The sequence below is a fragment of the Trichechus manatus genome, unplaced genomic scaffold (assembly GCF_000243295.1).
Source record: "Trichechus manatus latirostris isolate Lorelei unplaced genomic scaffold, TriManLat1.0 scaffold00039, whole genome shotgun sequence".
Taxonomy (NCBI): Eukaryota; Metazoa; Chordata; class Mammalia; order Sirenia; family Trichechidae; genus Trichechus; species Trichechus manatus.
The window spans coordinates 7,222,774-7,238,454 of record NW_004443975.1 but is presented as its reverse complement, the minus strand read 5'-3'; the positions used below and the strand labels follow the sequence as shown (position 1 = coordinate 7,238,454).

Here is a 15,681-nt window from a genome sequence, read left to right as displayed (position 1 = left end):
AACTGGGATTTATACCAGGTATGCAGGGATAGTTCAACATTAGAAAAACAATCAGTGTAATCCATCACATAAATAAAACAAAAGACCAGAACCACATGATCTTATCAATCAATGCAGAAAAGGCATTTGACAAAGTCCAACATCCATTCATGATAAAAACTCTCAACAAAATAGGAATAGAAGGGAAATTCCTCAGGATAATTAAGGGCATTTATACAAAGCCAACAGCCAGGATCATCCTAAATGGAGAGACTTTGAAAGCATTCCCCTTGAGAACGGGAACCAGACAAGGATGCCGTTTATCTCCATTCTTACTCAACATTGTGCTGGAGGTCCTAGCCAGAGCAATTAGGCTAGAAAAAGAAATGAAGGGCATCCAAATTGGTGGGGAAGAAGTCAAAGTACCTCTATTTGCGGATGATATGATCTTATACACAGAAAACCCCAAAGAATCCACAAGAAGACTACTGGAACTAACAGAAGATTTCAGCACAGTTTCAGGATACAAGATAAACATATAAAAATCAGGTGGATTCCTTTACACCAACAAAGAGAGCCTCAAAGAGGAAATCACCAAATCAATACCATTTACAATAGCCCCCAAGAAGATAAAATACTTAGGAATAAATCTAACCAGAGATGTAAAAGACTTATACAATGAAAACTACAAGACACTGCTGTAAGAGACCTTCATAAGTGGAAAAACATACCTTGCTCATGGATAGGAAGACTCAACATTGTGAAAATGTCAGTTCTACCCATAGCAATCTACAGATACAATACAATCCCAATCCAAATTCCACCAGCATTTTTTAATGAGATGGAGAAACAAATCAGTGACTTCGTATGGAAAGGGAAGAGGCCCAGAGTGGGTAAAGCATTACTCAAGAAGACAAAGTGGGATGCCTCACACTACCTGATTTTAGAACCTATTATACCGCCACGGTAGTCAAAACAGCCTGGTACAACAACAGATACATAGACCAATGGAACAGAATTGAGAATCTAAACATAAATTCATCCACCTGTGAGCAGCTGATATTTGACAAAGGCCCAAAGTCCGTTAACTGGGGAAAAGACAGTCTCTTTAACAAATGGTGCTGGCATAACTGGATATCCAGCTGCAAAAAAGTGAACGAAGACCCATACCTCACACCATGCACAAAAACTACAAATGGATCAAAGACTTAAATATAAAATTGAAAACGATAAAGATCATGGAGGAAAAAATAGGGACAATGCTAGGAGCCCTAATACATGGCATAAAAACCATACGCAACCATAAGTAACAATGTACAAGCACCAGAAGAGAACTAGATAACTGGGAGCTCCTAAAAATCATACACTTAGGCTCATCAAAAGCCTTCACCTAAGGAGTAAAAATACAACCTGGAGACTGGGAAAAATTTTTGGCTACGACAAATCTGATGACATCTAATCTCTAAAATCTACAAGATACTGCAAAACTTCAACAACAAAAATACAGATAACCCAACTAAAAAATGGGCAAAGGATATGAACAGGCACTTCGCCACGGAAGATATTCAGGCTGCTAACAGACACATGAAGAAATGCTCACAATCATTGGCCATTACAGAAGTGCAGATCAAAACTACAATGAGATATCATCTCACTCCAATAAGGCTAGCATTAATCCAAAAACCACAAAATAATAAATGTTGGAGAGGTTGTGGAGAGACTGGAACACTTATATACTGTTGGTGGGAGTGTAAAATGGTACAGCCACTTTGGAAATCGATTTGGCGCTTCCTTAAAAAGCTAGAAATAGAAGTACCATATGACGTAGCTATCCCGCTCCTTGGAATATATCCTAGAGAAATAAGAGTTGTCACACGAATAGATATATGCACACCCATGTTCACTGTAGCACTGTTCACAATAGCAAAAAGATGGAAACAACCTAGGTGCCCATCAGTGGAAGAATGGATAAACAAATTATGGTTTATCCACACAGTGGGATACTATGCAACGATAAAGAACAAGGATGAAGCCATGAAACATCTTATAACATGGAGGAATCTGGAGGGCATTATGCTGAGTGAATTTAGTCAGTCACAGAAGGGCAAATATTGTATAATACCACTATTATAAGAACTCAAGAAAAGGCTTAACACAGAAGACAACATTCTTTGATGGTTATGAGGATGGGGAGGGAGGGGGAGTGTTATTCACTAGATAGTAGACAAGTAGTTTTTTAGGTGAAGGGAAGGACAGCACACAGTACAGGGGAAGTCAGCACAACTGGACTAAACCAAAGCTAAGAAGTTTCCTGAATACAATCAAACACTTTGTGGGACAGAGTAGCAGGGGTAGAGGTCTGGGGGACCATGCTTTCAGGGGACATCTAGGTCAACTGGCATAACAAAGCTTATTAAGAAAATGTTCTGCATCCTTCTTTGGTGAGTGGCGTCTGGGGTCTTAAAAGCTTGCAAGCAGCCATCTAAGATGCATCAATTGGTCCTAACCACCTGGAGTAAAGGAGAATGAAGAACACCAAAGACAGACAGTATTAGCCCAAGAGACAGAAAGGGCCACATAAACCAGAGACTTCATCAACCTGAGACCAGAAGAACTAGATGGTGCCCGGCTACCACCAACGACCGCCCTGACAGGAGCAGGGGAAAGGTGGGGTGCAGAACTCAAATTCTAGTAAGAAGACCAGACTTAGTGGTCTGTCTGAGGCTGGAGGAACCCCAGAAAGCATGGTCCCTCGATTCTCTATCAGCCCAGAACTAAAACAGTTTCAGAGGCCAACTCTTCAGACAGGGATTGGACTGGACTGTGGGACATAAAGTGATACTCGTGAGGAGTGTGCCTCGTAGCTAAAGTAGATACAAGAGACTAAATGGGAAGCTTCTGTCTGGAGGTGAGAAGGAAGGCAGAGAGGGTTAGGAGCTGGTTGAATGGACATGGAGAATCAGAGGTGGAAAGGAGGAGTGTGCTGTCACAGTATCGGGAGAGCAATTAGGGTCACATAGCAGTGTATGTATAAATTTTTTTATGGGAGACTAACTTGAAATGTAAACTTCATTTAAACTGCAACAATTAAGAAAAAGGAAATAAAACACATACAGATTGTACGTAAAGGAAAAAGTCAAGCTGTCCCTATTTGCAGATGATATTGTTTATGTAGAAGATGTCAAAGAATCTATCAAAAAATTTCTAGAATAAATGAATTCAGCAAGGTTATAGGATACAAAATCAACATACAAAAAAAAGCTGTATTTCTGCATCTTAGCAATGAACATGTGGACGCCAAAATTAAAAATACAATATGATGTATAATAGCTTTAAAAAAATGAAACATTTAGATGTAAATATAACAAAACCTGTACAGGACTTGTATGCTGAAAATTATACACTGATAAAAGAAATCAAAGAAGATCTAAATAAATACAGAGATATACCTACTGTGTTCATGAAAGACTCAATATAATAAAGATGTCAGTTCTTCCCAAATTGATACACAGGTTTACCAAAACGTCAGCAAGTTTTTTGTAGCTACAGACAAGATTATAACGTTTTTTAAAAAGACGAATAAAGGGAAAGCATTCTACTCAATATTAAAACTTACTACATACAGCTGCAGTAATCAAGACAATGTGGTGTTGGAGCAGAGACAGACACATCGATCAGTGGAACAGAATAGCAAACCGAGAAATAGACCACACAACTATAAACAACTGATTTTTGAAAAGGCAATTTGTAAAGGCAATTCAATGGAGGAAGGGTAGCCTTTTCAACAAATTGTGCTGGAGCAACTGGACATCCACAGGCAAAAGATGAACCTCAACCTAAACCTTACACCTTAGCAAAAAGTAACTCAAAATGGATCATGAACCCAAATGCAAAATGTAAAACTAAAAACTTTAAAGAAAACATAGGAGAAACTCTTGGAGATCATACTGCTAGGCAAAGAGTTCTTAGACTTGACACTGAAAGCATGATCCATAAAAGGAAACCTTGATAAATTGGACTTCATCAAAACTGTGCAAAAGACTCTTAAGAGGATGAAAGACAAGCTACAGAATGGGAGAAAATATCTGCAAATCACATATCTGACAAAGGACTATATAAAGAACTCTCAAAACTCAATAGTAAAAAAGCAAACAGTCCTATTAGAAAATGGGCAAAAGACATGAAGAGAAATTTTACCAAAGAATATATACAGATGGCAGATAAGCACGTGAAAAGATACTTCACATCATTAACCATTCAGGAAATGCACATTAAAACCACAATGAGATAATACCATACAATTATCAGAATAGGTAAAATAAAAAACAGTGAAACACCAAACACTTGTCAGGATGAGGAGAAACTGAATCAGTGAGGCACTGCTAATAGGCATGTAAAATGGTAAAACCATTCTGGAAAACAGCTGGGCAGTTTCTTAAAAAACTAAACACACAACTACCATACAACCCAGCAACTGCAATAATGGGTATTTGTCCCAGAAAAATAAAAACTTATGTTCTCACAAAAACCTTTACACAAATATTTATAGCAGCGTTATTAGTAATGGTCAAAAACTGGAAACAACCCAGATATCCTCTTAACAGGTATCGGTTAAACAAACATCCATATCCTGGACTACTACTCAACAATGAAAAGGAACAAGCTTGATATAAGCAACAACTTGGATGAATCTCCAGAGAATTATGCTGAGTGAAAAAAGCCCAGTCCCAAAGGTTGCATACTCTATGATTCCATTTCTATAACATTCTTGCAATCAAGGGCAAAATTACTGAAATGGAGAAGAGATTAGTGGCTGTCAGAAATTAAGAGAGAAGGAGAGACGCTGTCAGTGAGAGGAAGAGTGGGTGTGGCTGTTAAGGGCAACATGAGGGATCCTTGTGGTGATGGAAATGTTCTGTATTTTTAACTGTATCAATGTCAGTATCCTGGTTGTGCTACTGTACTATGGCTATGGAAGATGTTAACATTGGGGGAACTGGTTAAAGGGTACAGGATCTCTCTGTATTATTTCTTAGAATTGCATGTGAATCTACAATTATCTCAAAACAAAAGAGTTTAATAAAGTAAAAGCATGGGAAAGATATATTATGCTAACAATAATCAAAAGAAAGACGGAGGGGATATATTAAAATCAGACAAAGATTTCTGAGCATAGCTTATCACCAGGGATAAGGAAGGTCATTTTTAATAATCAAGTGGTCAATCCTAAATGTTTATACATCTAGTAACAGAGCTTCAAAATGAATAAAGCAAAAACTGATAGAACTCCACAGAGAAATAGATAAATCCATAATTATAGTCAACAATTTCAATACCCCTTCTCAATAACTGGTAGAACAACAGACAGAAAATCAGCAAGGATATAGAAGACTTGAACACTACCAACCAACGTATAGACCTCTCTACCCAACCATAGCAGATCATACATTCTTTTCAAAAACAGACATTTGCTAAGATAGACCACACTCTGGGCCATAAAAACAAGTCTCAATAAATATATAAAGGATTCACATCATGCAAAATAAATTCTCTGACCATGGTAGAATTAAACTAGAAATCAGTAACACAAATAAATACCTGGAAACACAACCAAACCCTACACCTCTAGCTCTGTCTGGCACAGTGCTTTGTACAACACACTGGGACTTACTTAGTTACCCCTAGAATTTATCTAGTCTCATCTCTTCATTATCCACTTGAGGAAACTGAGGTTGACAGAGGAGACATGACTTCTTCAAGGTCTCTCAGGCACTCAAGTAACTTTTTTCTGGGAATAGTGGCTACCACTGGAAGGAGCAGAGCTGAGCTCCCCTCATCTGTTAAGGCCTCGTGAGCTTCCCTTGGGCCCACTGGTCCCTCCCCTCCTCTGAGCAACCTAGGACTTTGCACCTTCCTTAATCACACACTGCCTTGCTGCAGTGATCTACTAAGCTACCTTTCTGTCTCCCTGACTGTGCCAAAGCTCCCCCCCGTGGCAAGGATCATGTCTTTTTCACTGTAGCCTCTCAGGAAATATTTAATGAGTGAATAGATGGTTTGTTTGAAAAAACAACAACACCACACAATTTTGCCTCCCAGGAATGCAAATCCTTCCAACCTATGACAGTTACATCGGGGTATGGAGTAGAGTGGGATCAGCAGTGGCGCTGCTGAGCTCAGGGCATCATCGAAGCATTTGGAATTTTCTGCTGCCGGTTGTAAAGGGCTTTCTGTGGCTTTGCAGTTGCTTCATGTACTGCAGCTCTTGCTTCTTGCATTTTCTATTCTGGATGCCCCAGACCACCGCCTGCCCCTTTTCAGCTCTTCTTTCATCCTGAGATGGGCAGAATTTAAAAGAAAAAAAAAAAAACTTCTATTTTTCCCTGTTGTTATTCCAGAGGTTCTTATCAAGCATACATTTTTGCCCTCGGATTTTATATCCATATTTAAATCATGCTTGGGGAAGCCATTTATTGGATTCCTCAGGCTCATGGTAGACAGCATATGAGAGCCTTGATAAGCTTAATATATTTGCATTAAAAATACGAAAGCTATATTGTTTTCAAAGTTAAATCATAATTTGATTTAATTCATTTTATTTAATATATGACCATAATTCTAAAGTTACTTTAAAAATAAAAATCTCTGATGAGATTGAAATCAGTTCTGGGACCCTTTCATTCCTGCGTGAACCACATGCCTGCCATGTGGCAGACAATCTATGCTGCCATTTCCTGGGTCACATTTAGCGTCTATACGTGGGCGCAGCACCCCCCTTGGAGGCTTCAAATGAGTCCTCTGTGAAAGATTCTGTGCAGGCTCTTTTTAAATGCTACCATTAAAAAAATAAAATTTAATGGAAAGAGATAAGCTTTTCTCAATACAAGCCGACTCCGATTTTATATTTCCTTAATCTAGTTTATATGCTGCCACAGGAAATTAAACCAAAATTGTCTTCTCTGATGGGTGCATGTGGGGCAGTTGGGAGGGGCAGCAAGAAGGGAGACACAGAGCTACAGAAAACGGTTTCTCCAGTTTGTCAGAGATTTACTGTAACTTTATTTTAGGGGGAAAAAGCCCTCCTCCTCTTTCCATGGGGCGGACGGGTTATGGCTTCCACGGAGACCAAGCCTGGGGCCGGGACCACACAGGGCTCTCCTTGCATCGCTGGGAACTTGTTGCCTCGGCTCACCTGTAGACACAGGTGACGTCCAGGGCAAGGATGTCCATCACAAGGCCTAAGTTCCAGCTTCCTGTACACCCACTATGTCACATCACACACACAAACACAATAATCACTTGCCATGGGGCTGGAGGGGGGGACCATTGCCAGTACGTGGATTCCACCTCATGGTGATCCCACGTTTCAGAACAGAACTGTGCTCCATAAGGTTTTCAGTGGCTGTCATCTTACGGAAGTACATCATCAGGGCCTCTTCTGAGGCTGGGTGGATTCAAACTGCCAACCTTTCAGTTAGCAGCTGAGCACAAACCATCTGTGGCCCCCAGGATGCATATTTTGCACAATACTGACTCTTACTTCTTCCTTCTTTCTGTCCTTTTCTCTTCTCCCCCGTCCTATCACTCAGAGAAAATTGTTTATTTGTTAATTAATCATATCTGTATTTATTTTTAAAGGAGCCCTGATGGCGTAGTGGTTAAAGTACTTGGCTGCTAACTGAAAGGTCGGTGGTTTGAACCCACCAGCCGCTCCATGGGAGAAAGGTGTGGCAATCTGCTTCCGTAAAGATTTACAGCCTTGGAAACCCTATGGGGCAGTTCTACTCTGTCTTACAGGGTTGCTATGAGTCGGAATCTACTCGATGGCAGGGGGTTTAGTTTTTGGTTTGTATTTATTTTTACCTTCTGGAAAAACGATGTGGGGTTTTTTGGTCAGTCTCTTTAAATTGGTCCTCTGCCCCCGGCCATACCCATTTCCTCTCTGCTTCTAGCCACCCTTGTGGACAAGATCCTCTAATCTTAGTATCTCAAATCCCATACACATACACCTGGAGGTCACCCTGTTACTGTCTTTCCTTCTTCAACAAATAAGAGAACTCAGTACACGGCCAGCAGCATTCTAACTAGGAAGTCTCCTGTGAATGAAATCACAGAGAAGCACAGATCATTCTCCACATGAGGAACCTGGAGAAAGATAGCCAGGAGGACAAAAAAGCAGCTGGTCCGGGAGTGCTCCTGAGAAACAGGCCCAGGCCAGTCACAGACGGTCTCTCTAACCTTGCAGGTCAGGCCTGACCTTTTCCTGGACTAACTACTTGTTAACGGGCAGCGGAGGGTTGTTTCTCTTTCCTCAAGGAGCTCTTCAGTAAGTGCTTCTGGCTGATTCATCTTCCTTTGCCAGATCACAAGCAAGTCTGCCCCTCTGATGAGCAGAAGGGAAGAGAACATCTAAGACTGCTTTCAGATAAGAGAATACCTCATGAAGGACGTGGAGCCTCTCTCTGAGCCCAGACACACCCTCTCCTTCTAGTCCTGCTCTTATGCAGTCTCTAAAATCTCTGTGGCTTTACAGATGTTCATACCCAAGAATCCCACCTCTAAGAATTTATCTTAAGCAGATATTCAGCAAAGGCAAAAAGTGACAGGCTAGAAGATCTATATTACATCATAACAAAAAAATGGAAGTGATCTAAATTTCCAAGAGTAGTTTAGTAAATAAAATCAAACCCTTTGCCACTGAGTGTATTCCAATTCCTAGAACCCCATGCGTGTCACAGTAGAACTGTGCTCCACAGGGTTTTCAATGACTGATTTTTTGGAAGTGGATCACCAGGCCTTTCTTCCAAGGTGCCTGTTTGTGGACTTGAACCTCCAGCCTTTCAGTTAGCAGCTGAGTGCATTAACCATTTGTACCACCCAGAGACTCCAGTTTAGTAAATAATAGTATATAAGCATGGTGGAATTAATTGTATCATTAAATACTAATTAATCTAGCTATACATTAACAATGAATCATGAATAGCTGCTGTTATTTGATGAGCGCTTCCTGGAGCCTAGGCCTCACTTCCAGAGAGTAGGTTTCAACTGATGGGTGTGGGGTCTGGGCATTGGTGTTTCTTTTGAAGCTTCCTAGTTGATACTCACGTACAGCCAGAGCTGAGGAGCACTGTACTGTGTGCTAGATAGGTTGCTGGGTGCTGACAGGCATCATAGCACCATCTTTACACATCTCCTGAGGGCACGTGCACCCTGAACACGGGATCTGGTGCCCCATCAATAACCCCCCCCTCCAGTTAGGTAGTGTAGGATGACACTGTTTATCTCTGTTTACTGCAAAACTGTTTTTAGGGCATTCTGGTTATTTGTTGCTGCATAATAAACTATCCCAAAACTGAGTAAACAACAACCATTTTATTATGTGCACAGATTCTGTGATTCAGAATTCTCGCAGAGCGCCATAGTGATGCCTTGCCTCTCTTCCACAATGTCTGGGATTTCAGCTGGCAACACTAGAATCCAGCTGCCTTCTGACTTGGGGCTGGAATTATCTGGAGATTTCTTTACACACGTATTTGGTGCCTGGGCTAGGATGACTTAAAAGATAGGCTCAGCTAAGGCTATCGACCAGAGCACCACACGTGGCCTCTCCACGTAGCCTGGGCTTCCTCACAGCATGGAGGCTTATGGTTCCAGGAACAAATGTACTAGTAAACAAGGCAGAGGCTGTGTGGCCCTTTGGACCTAATCCCGGAAGTCAATAGCATCACTTCCATTGCACTCTATTGTTGAAGTAGTCACAAGCCCATCCAGATTCAGAAATAGTTTAGTGATAGAATTGACAAGATTTAGTGATAGATTAGACATGGGGAGTGAAGGAGGGGATTGTAAAATGCTGAAGCTGTAATGCCATATGATATTAATAGAATAAGAACTATATGTACATGATAATCACAATGCATATAAATGAGAAGTGAATGCAGCATGCAAAAATGAACATTTTTGAGATGGTACAACATGCTATTTCATAATATGGTGTATTGCTTAATAACTTCAACAACTTTTGTTAAACCTCGGTAACTACCCAAGCCCGTGTACTAACATCCCTGCAGACCATTGCTGGTCACTGGGCCCCAGCGTGACTCCAGTATGTAGTGAGACTGCTTTCCTACACCACATTCCAAAATCATCCTTCTCACTCCAAATCTGGCTCAGAGAACCACAGAGCTGGGAGCCCAGTTAGAGACCTGTAGGGTTCACCAGGCCATTAGCATCACAGTGAAAAGATGGGAGCAGGCAGGGGCCCATCTACCTTGGGATCTAATCTGTCTTCTTTCCTTTTCATTTAGGCTTTTGATATTATGAGAGTGACACATGGTAGAGAGCACAGCCTGATGGAAGATTTGATTCTTCTCTTAGAAGAATGTGATGCCAACATCAGAGCATCCTAGGGGAGCCTGGTCAGAGGGCAAGTCGGCTTTCCCTTGTACTGAATGCCTTCCGGGGCACACACCTCAGACTTTGTTTGCTGTGTGAGCCTCCCCTGTTGGAAATGTCATTCTGCATCTGTGGAGGTATCTAAAGGCAGACACGTGGTTTGCGAACCACAAGAATCATTAGTTGTAGGGAAGCACAATTATAATAAACACAAAAAAAACTGATTGAAAATGCTATCATCTGGTAATTGTTTTCTTTGCTTATTCATTAGTGGTTTTTAACATTTAAGATCTCAATGTGCAAGACAGAAAACCCTATTAAAAGCATGCTAGTATAATTTATAACTTTCTCTTCAGATACATGTAGGGATAACTGGGTAAAAATCAGTATTTTCACATTTGCTTCCAAGCAAATCTTAATGTCCATTTTGGCAAGAAGCAGAATCTTCAGACTTTGCCTGCTGTTTGTGGGAAATGGTGTGTGTGTGCATTTTTCGCCTCCAAATACATCTCCAAGACAAGTTTTACCCTAAATCCTAAAAAGCGGTCATTTAACATGTCATTGGGCTTGTTGTTGTTAGTTTCCGTTGAGTCGGCTCTGACTCGTGACAACCCATGTACACCAGAACGAGATGTTGCCCAGTCCTCTGCCACCTTCACGATCACTGGTATGCTCGAGGCTACTGTTGAGGCCACTGTGTATTCTGAGTGCCTTCCAACATAGGGGGCTCACTTTCAGCACTGTATTGGACAATGTTCTGTGGTGATTCAGAGGATTTTCACTGGCTAATTTTCAGAAGCAGATCGCCAGGCGTGTCTTCCTAGTCTGTCTTAGTCTGGAAGCTCCACTGAAACCTGTCCACCATGGTGACCCTGCGGGTATTTGAATTACTGGTGGCATAGCTTCCAGCATCATAGCAACACGCAAGCCCCCACAGTTCCACAAACTGACAGATGGGTGGTGGTAGACTAGGATGGGAAGCCTTTAAGCAAACAAAAGTTTTTCAAATGTCTTACAGCTCTTTGTGTAAATGTTTCATTATGAGCATTTTATAACCCTTGATGTATGTCATTCTTTTTCATTCCTAAAATCTTTTTTCCTGAGATTTCCCAAGTCTATGGCTCGACCATGCAAATGTGCACAGCACAAAGCTCCGTTAGCCTGCACTCAGCAGCGTTCTAGTATCCCAGCTCAAATCAGCCTTGCTTTCCTTTCCTCTTTACTATTTCCCAATATTGTGGTCTGCTTTCCCACCTCTGTGCTTTAGGCAAAATAAAGAAAACCTTTTCTCTTTGTCTGCTAAAAAGCAGTAGATTGTATGACTCCATGACCCTGGGGGCAGCATATACCCTCCTGCATAGACTTAGGTCATAACCGAGGCCCTTGCAGCCCTCAAGCTGAAAGGTTCCTAGAGAGCATCCAGGCATCCTCCTCATTTTACAGCTAAGGAAACAGGGGCAGGGAGTGACTTGGAATCCAGGGAGCAACCCTGTCCCCTCACTCCTTTCGGGAGCCCTGCCCCCACCCCTTGCAAGGTGGTGCATCCTCCAACCACTGGGTTGCACCGCGGCAGCAGCCGCCAGCAGAATGACACATGGAAGTCTGATTAAGCCCGAAGGAACCAACCTTCTTTGGCAGCAAAGAAAGCTGGAGACTGCTTGTTTTCAAAAACACGGTAATCACTTTGATCCTTAAACATGCACCGTATCCTGTAGGGTGGTGAGGTCTGCAGACTTTTCATCAACTTGCCTCTGCTCAAGCAACATCTATCAAGTATCAAGCACAACTCAAAGCACACACACTCTCTAATGATCACAACAGCACAACAAGGTAGATATCATAAAGCCCATTTTATAAGTGAGAAAACTGAGCTTGGGGTATTAGGTCACGTACTCTGGAATCCCTCCTGATTCACTAAGTGACCTTTGAGCAAGGGGCTTGAGCTCAGTGTTTTTGAGAGACAAGTTCTATCCAATTCAACAAATATGTATTGAATAGTGGTTGTTGTTTGTTGTTGAGTCGATTCCGACTCATAGTGACCCCGTGTGACAGAGTAGAGCTGCCCCATAGGGTTTCCCAGGCTGTAATCTTTACAGAACAGATTGCCAGGGCTTTTCTCCCACAGAGTAGCTGGTCGGTTCAAACCACTGACATTTCGGTTAGTAGCCGAGCACTTAACCACTGGGCCAACGAGGCTTCTTATGTTGAATGATTACTGTTTTTATGAAAAGGATATACAGAGTGAGTAAGACATGCTCCCTGCTCTCAGAATGCACACTCTCTAGTACAGTATTTGCATATGTTAGCTTTTACTCCATAACAAAATACCCCAAAGCTCAATGGCTCCAAAATAGCCATTTATTTAGCTCATGATTTTGTAGGTCAGCAGTTCGGGCTGGGCAATGCTCCTGGTTTGGCCCAGGCTTACTGATCTCAGCTGGGCTCACTCACTGTCTGCAGTCTGCTGGTAGGGCAGCTGGGGAAATAGAGGCAACTGGGCCGTGGAGCTCATCTGGCTAGTCCAGGCTTGTTCACGTGACAGGACCCTAGGAACAGGAAGTACACATGCCCCAATGTGCAAGCCCTTTTCATGCCTTTGATGCCTCTGTTGTGTCACAAGACCAGCCCAGACTCAAGGGATGGAGAAAGATTCCACTTCCTGATATGATGTTACCGTTAGTTGCCTCAGGTTGGCTCTGACTATGACGACGCCATGTACAAAAGAACAAAATGTTGCCCAGTCCTATGACATCTTCATGATCATTGGTACGCTCAAGTCCATTGTTGTGGCCACTGTGTATTTTGAGTGCCTTCCAACCTAGGGGGCTCATCTTCCAGCACTGTATTGGACAATATTCTCTTGTGATCCATAGGGTTTTCGTTGGCTGATTTTCAGAAGTAGAATACCAGGTCTTTTTCCCTAGTCTGTCTTAGTCTGGAAGCTTCACCGAAACTTGTCCACCAAGGGTGACCCTGCTGGTATTTAAAAGATCGGTGGCATAGCTTCCAGCATCACAGCAACATGCAAGTCACAACACACTGACAGACGGGTGGTAGCTTTTTGATAGGAGGAGCTACAAAGTCCCATTGCAGGAGTACAGATACAGGGAGGGGGTGAAATTGTGACCATTTATGGAATTCACCATAGTAGTCAACTTTCTGGGGATTACAGAACACTTAAGGAATTTAATAAAAGCCATCAATCTTTCTAGAAAAACATACACATATAAACAATTTGATTTTAGGGTCAGGGATTCTTAGACTCCTTGAGGTCTTTTGTTTAATGAAAAATAGACTTGCTACCTTTCAAAAATACTGGGTGGAAATTCTTCATTTATCAACTCTTCATTTTAAATTAATTAAAGGGAAAAAAACATAACAGAGTGTAGGGGCAGTAACTTAAATGCCAAATGAACAGAGTTCACGGAAAGAACCCCATGTTTGACAATTTTCTGAATGGAATTTATCAGTCAGCAAAGATCCTGGATTAAGAGATTTACTTTCACGCCTCCTAGAGAAAGCATGATAGGCTTTTAAATCCCTCTCAGCCTGCCTCCAGATTTTTAAGAAGGCCCTGCTTACGCCAAATTTTAATAGAAAGCAAATATTTAAGCAGAGGTAAACATTTACCAACAATTTTACAGCAAAATAATTTTGGAGAAGGGGGAAGGGCAGGGAGACCATGATTTAAAATCTGTGTCACCAGTCACTGACGATTTATTGCTGCCCCAGCCTCCATGACTGCTCGTTCATTAATCCATAGTCACATAACGGCAGGCTTTTTCCCATCAGTAACTTGATGCCATTAGTTGCTCCTCTGGGATGAGAACATATTCAAACTGAAAATGAACACACTGGGCATAATTTATGGCCATGCCATATGAGTGCCAAGAGTGCGGGGGAGGTGGGCTGCCCGGGAAGCCTGCTCACTATGGGAGCTCGGGACATGCTTCCTGTAGCCAAGCAAGAATGCTGGGCGGGCAGAGAGGGCGGCCGAACCCTGATCAGGCCAGACAGCCATAAACCCCAGAGGCCCCTCACTCACGCTGCACTGCAGGGATGAGAGAGAAATTCTATATGTGGAGCCCTTCCCCGAGTTAGGCGCTTGAAATGTTCTTTCTAGCCCAATCACAAAGTGATGTTACACTCAGAAGAACCCATTGAGATTCCACCGGGAGAAGATTCTGGGCATTGTCTGTGAAGCATCATGAAATCCTTATGACAAGCAATTATTGGTGGAAGGGCCAGGAAAACACTGGGGCCTCCTTTTCCCTGACATCTGTAGACGGACTGAGATCAAACTGGTCGAGGAGGAAGACCAACACCAACACCCCGCCTCCGCCAAACTGGGATACTCCCGTAACCTTTTTGAGATTTATCAGCTTAAAATATATATATGAATATGTTTACTAATTCATAATTCAAAACATATTCAAAAACCAATTCACTGCCTTTCATATTGTAGTCACCCCCCTCAGCAGTAGGAACGCTCTTCAGCAGAGAAACTCAGTCATTGCCTCCCCTTCTTCTTTATCAAGAAGTCCCTGGGTGGTGCAAACAGTTAACATGCTCAGTTGCTAAAAGAAAGGTTGGAGGTTTGAGTCCACCCAGAGGCACCTCGGAAGAAAGTCCAGGCGATCTACTTCTGAAAAGTCAGCCATTGAAAACCCTACGGAGCACAGTTCTATCTGACACACATGGGGTCACCATGAGTCACAACTGACTTGAAGGCAACTGGTTTGGTTTTGGCTTTATTCATTCTCTGAAATGCTTTTTTAATTTTACCCATTTTTATTTCTTATCCATCCCCCTGCCCCTTTTACAGGCCCCCAGCACCTTATCCCTCAACCACTGCAACACCTTGATCAACTCTACACTGATCTCCTTGCCTGCAGTCCCTCCCTTCCATGTCCTACATCATAGCTGCCAGAGTAATCCTCCAGAAATGCCCATTTCATCATTTCCTTTTGTAACTCCTTAACTCAAAAACTTACAGTGGCTCCCTGTTGTCACTAGACTGAAAGTCCAGTCTTTAGACTAGCAGCCAAGGTCTCAAACTACTGAATCTTATACTTCCTGTTCCCCAGATGAACTTGCCATTCCAGCTAGACTAGCCACCGCCTCCTCTGATCTCCTCAGCTATGCCCTCTTCCTTATCAGCTCCTTATTTTTGTTCATACTGACTAAATTCCCTTTCTCCTCCATCTATCTAAATCCTATCCACCCTTAAGGGTCTAGCCCAAGCTTTCCTCTTCTTCTTCGTCTTTTTTAAGTTTAACTGTGTTATAGTCTGTAACCATAATTATT

At 42.1% G+C, this 15,681-nt stretch overlaps 1 protein-coding gene across 1 annotated transcript in view; it reads left to right on the top strand.

The window, feature by feature from the left end:
• Positions 1-10,916, top strand: part of SMYD3 (SET and MYND domain containing 3) — an 816,669-nt gene extending 805,753 nt beyond the window's left edge. Inside the window, exon 11 of the mRNA XM_004375869.2 lies at positions 10,287-10,916. Within this exon, the coding sequence (XP_004375926.1) occupies positions 10,287-10,388 (102 nt within the window). The 3' untranslated portion in view covers positions 10,389-10,916. The remainder of the gene's footprint in view (positions 1-10,286) is intronic.
• Positions 10,917-15,681: the final 4,765 nt, after the last annotated feature.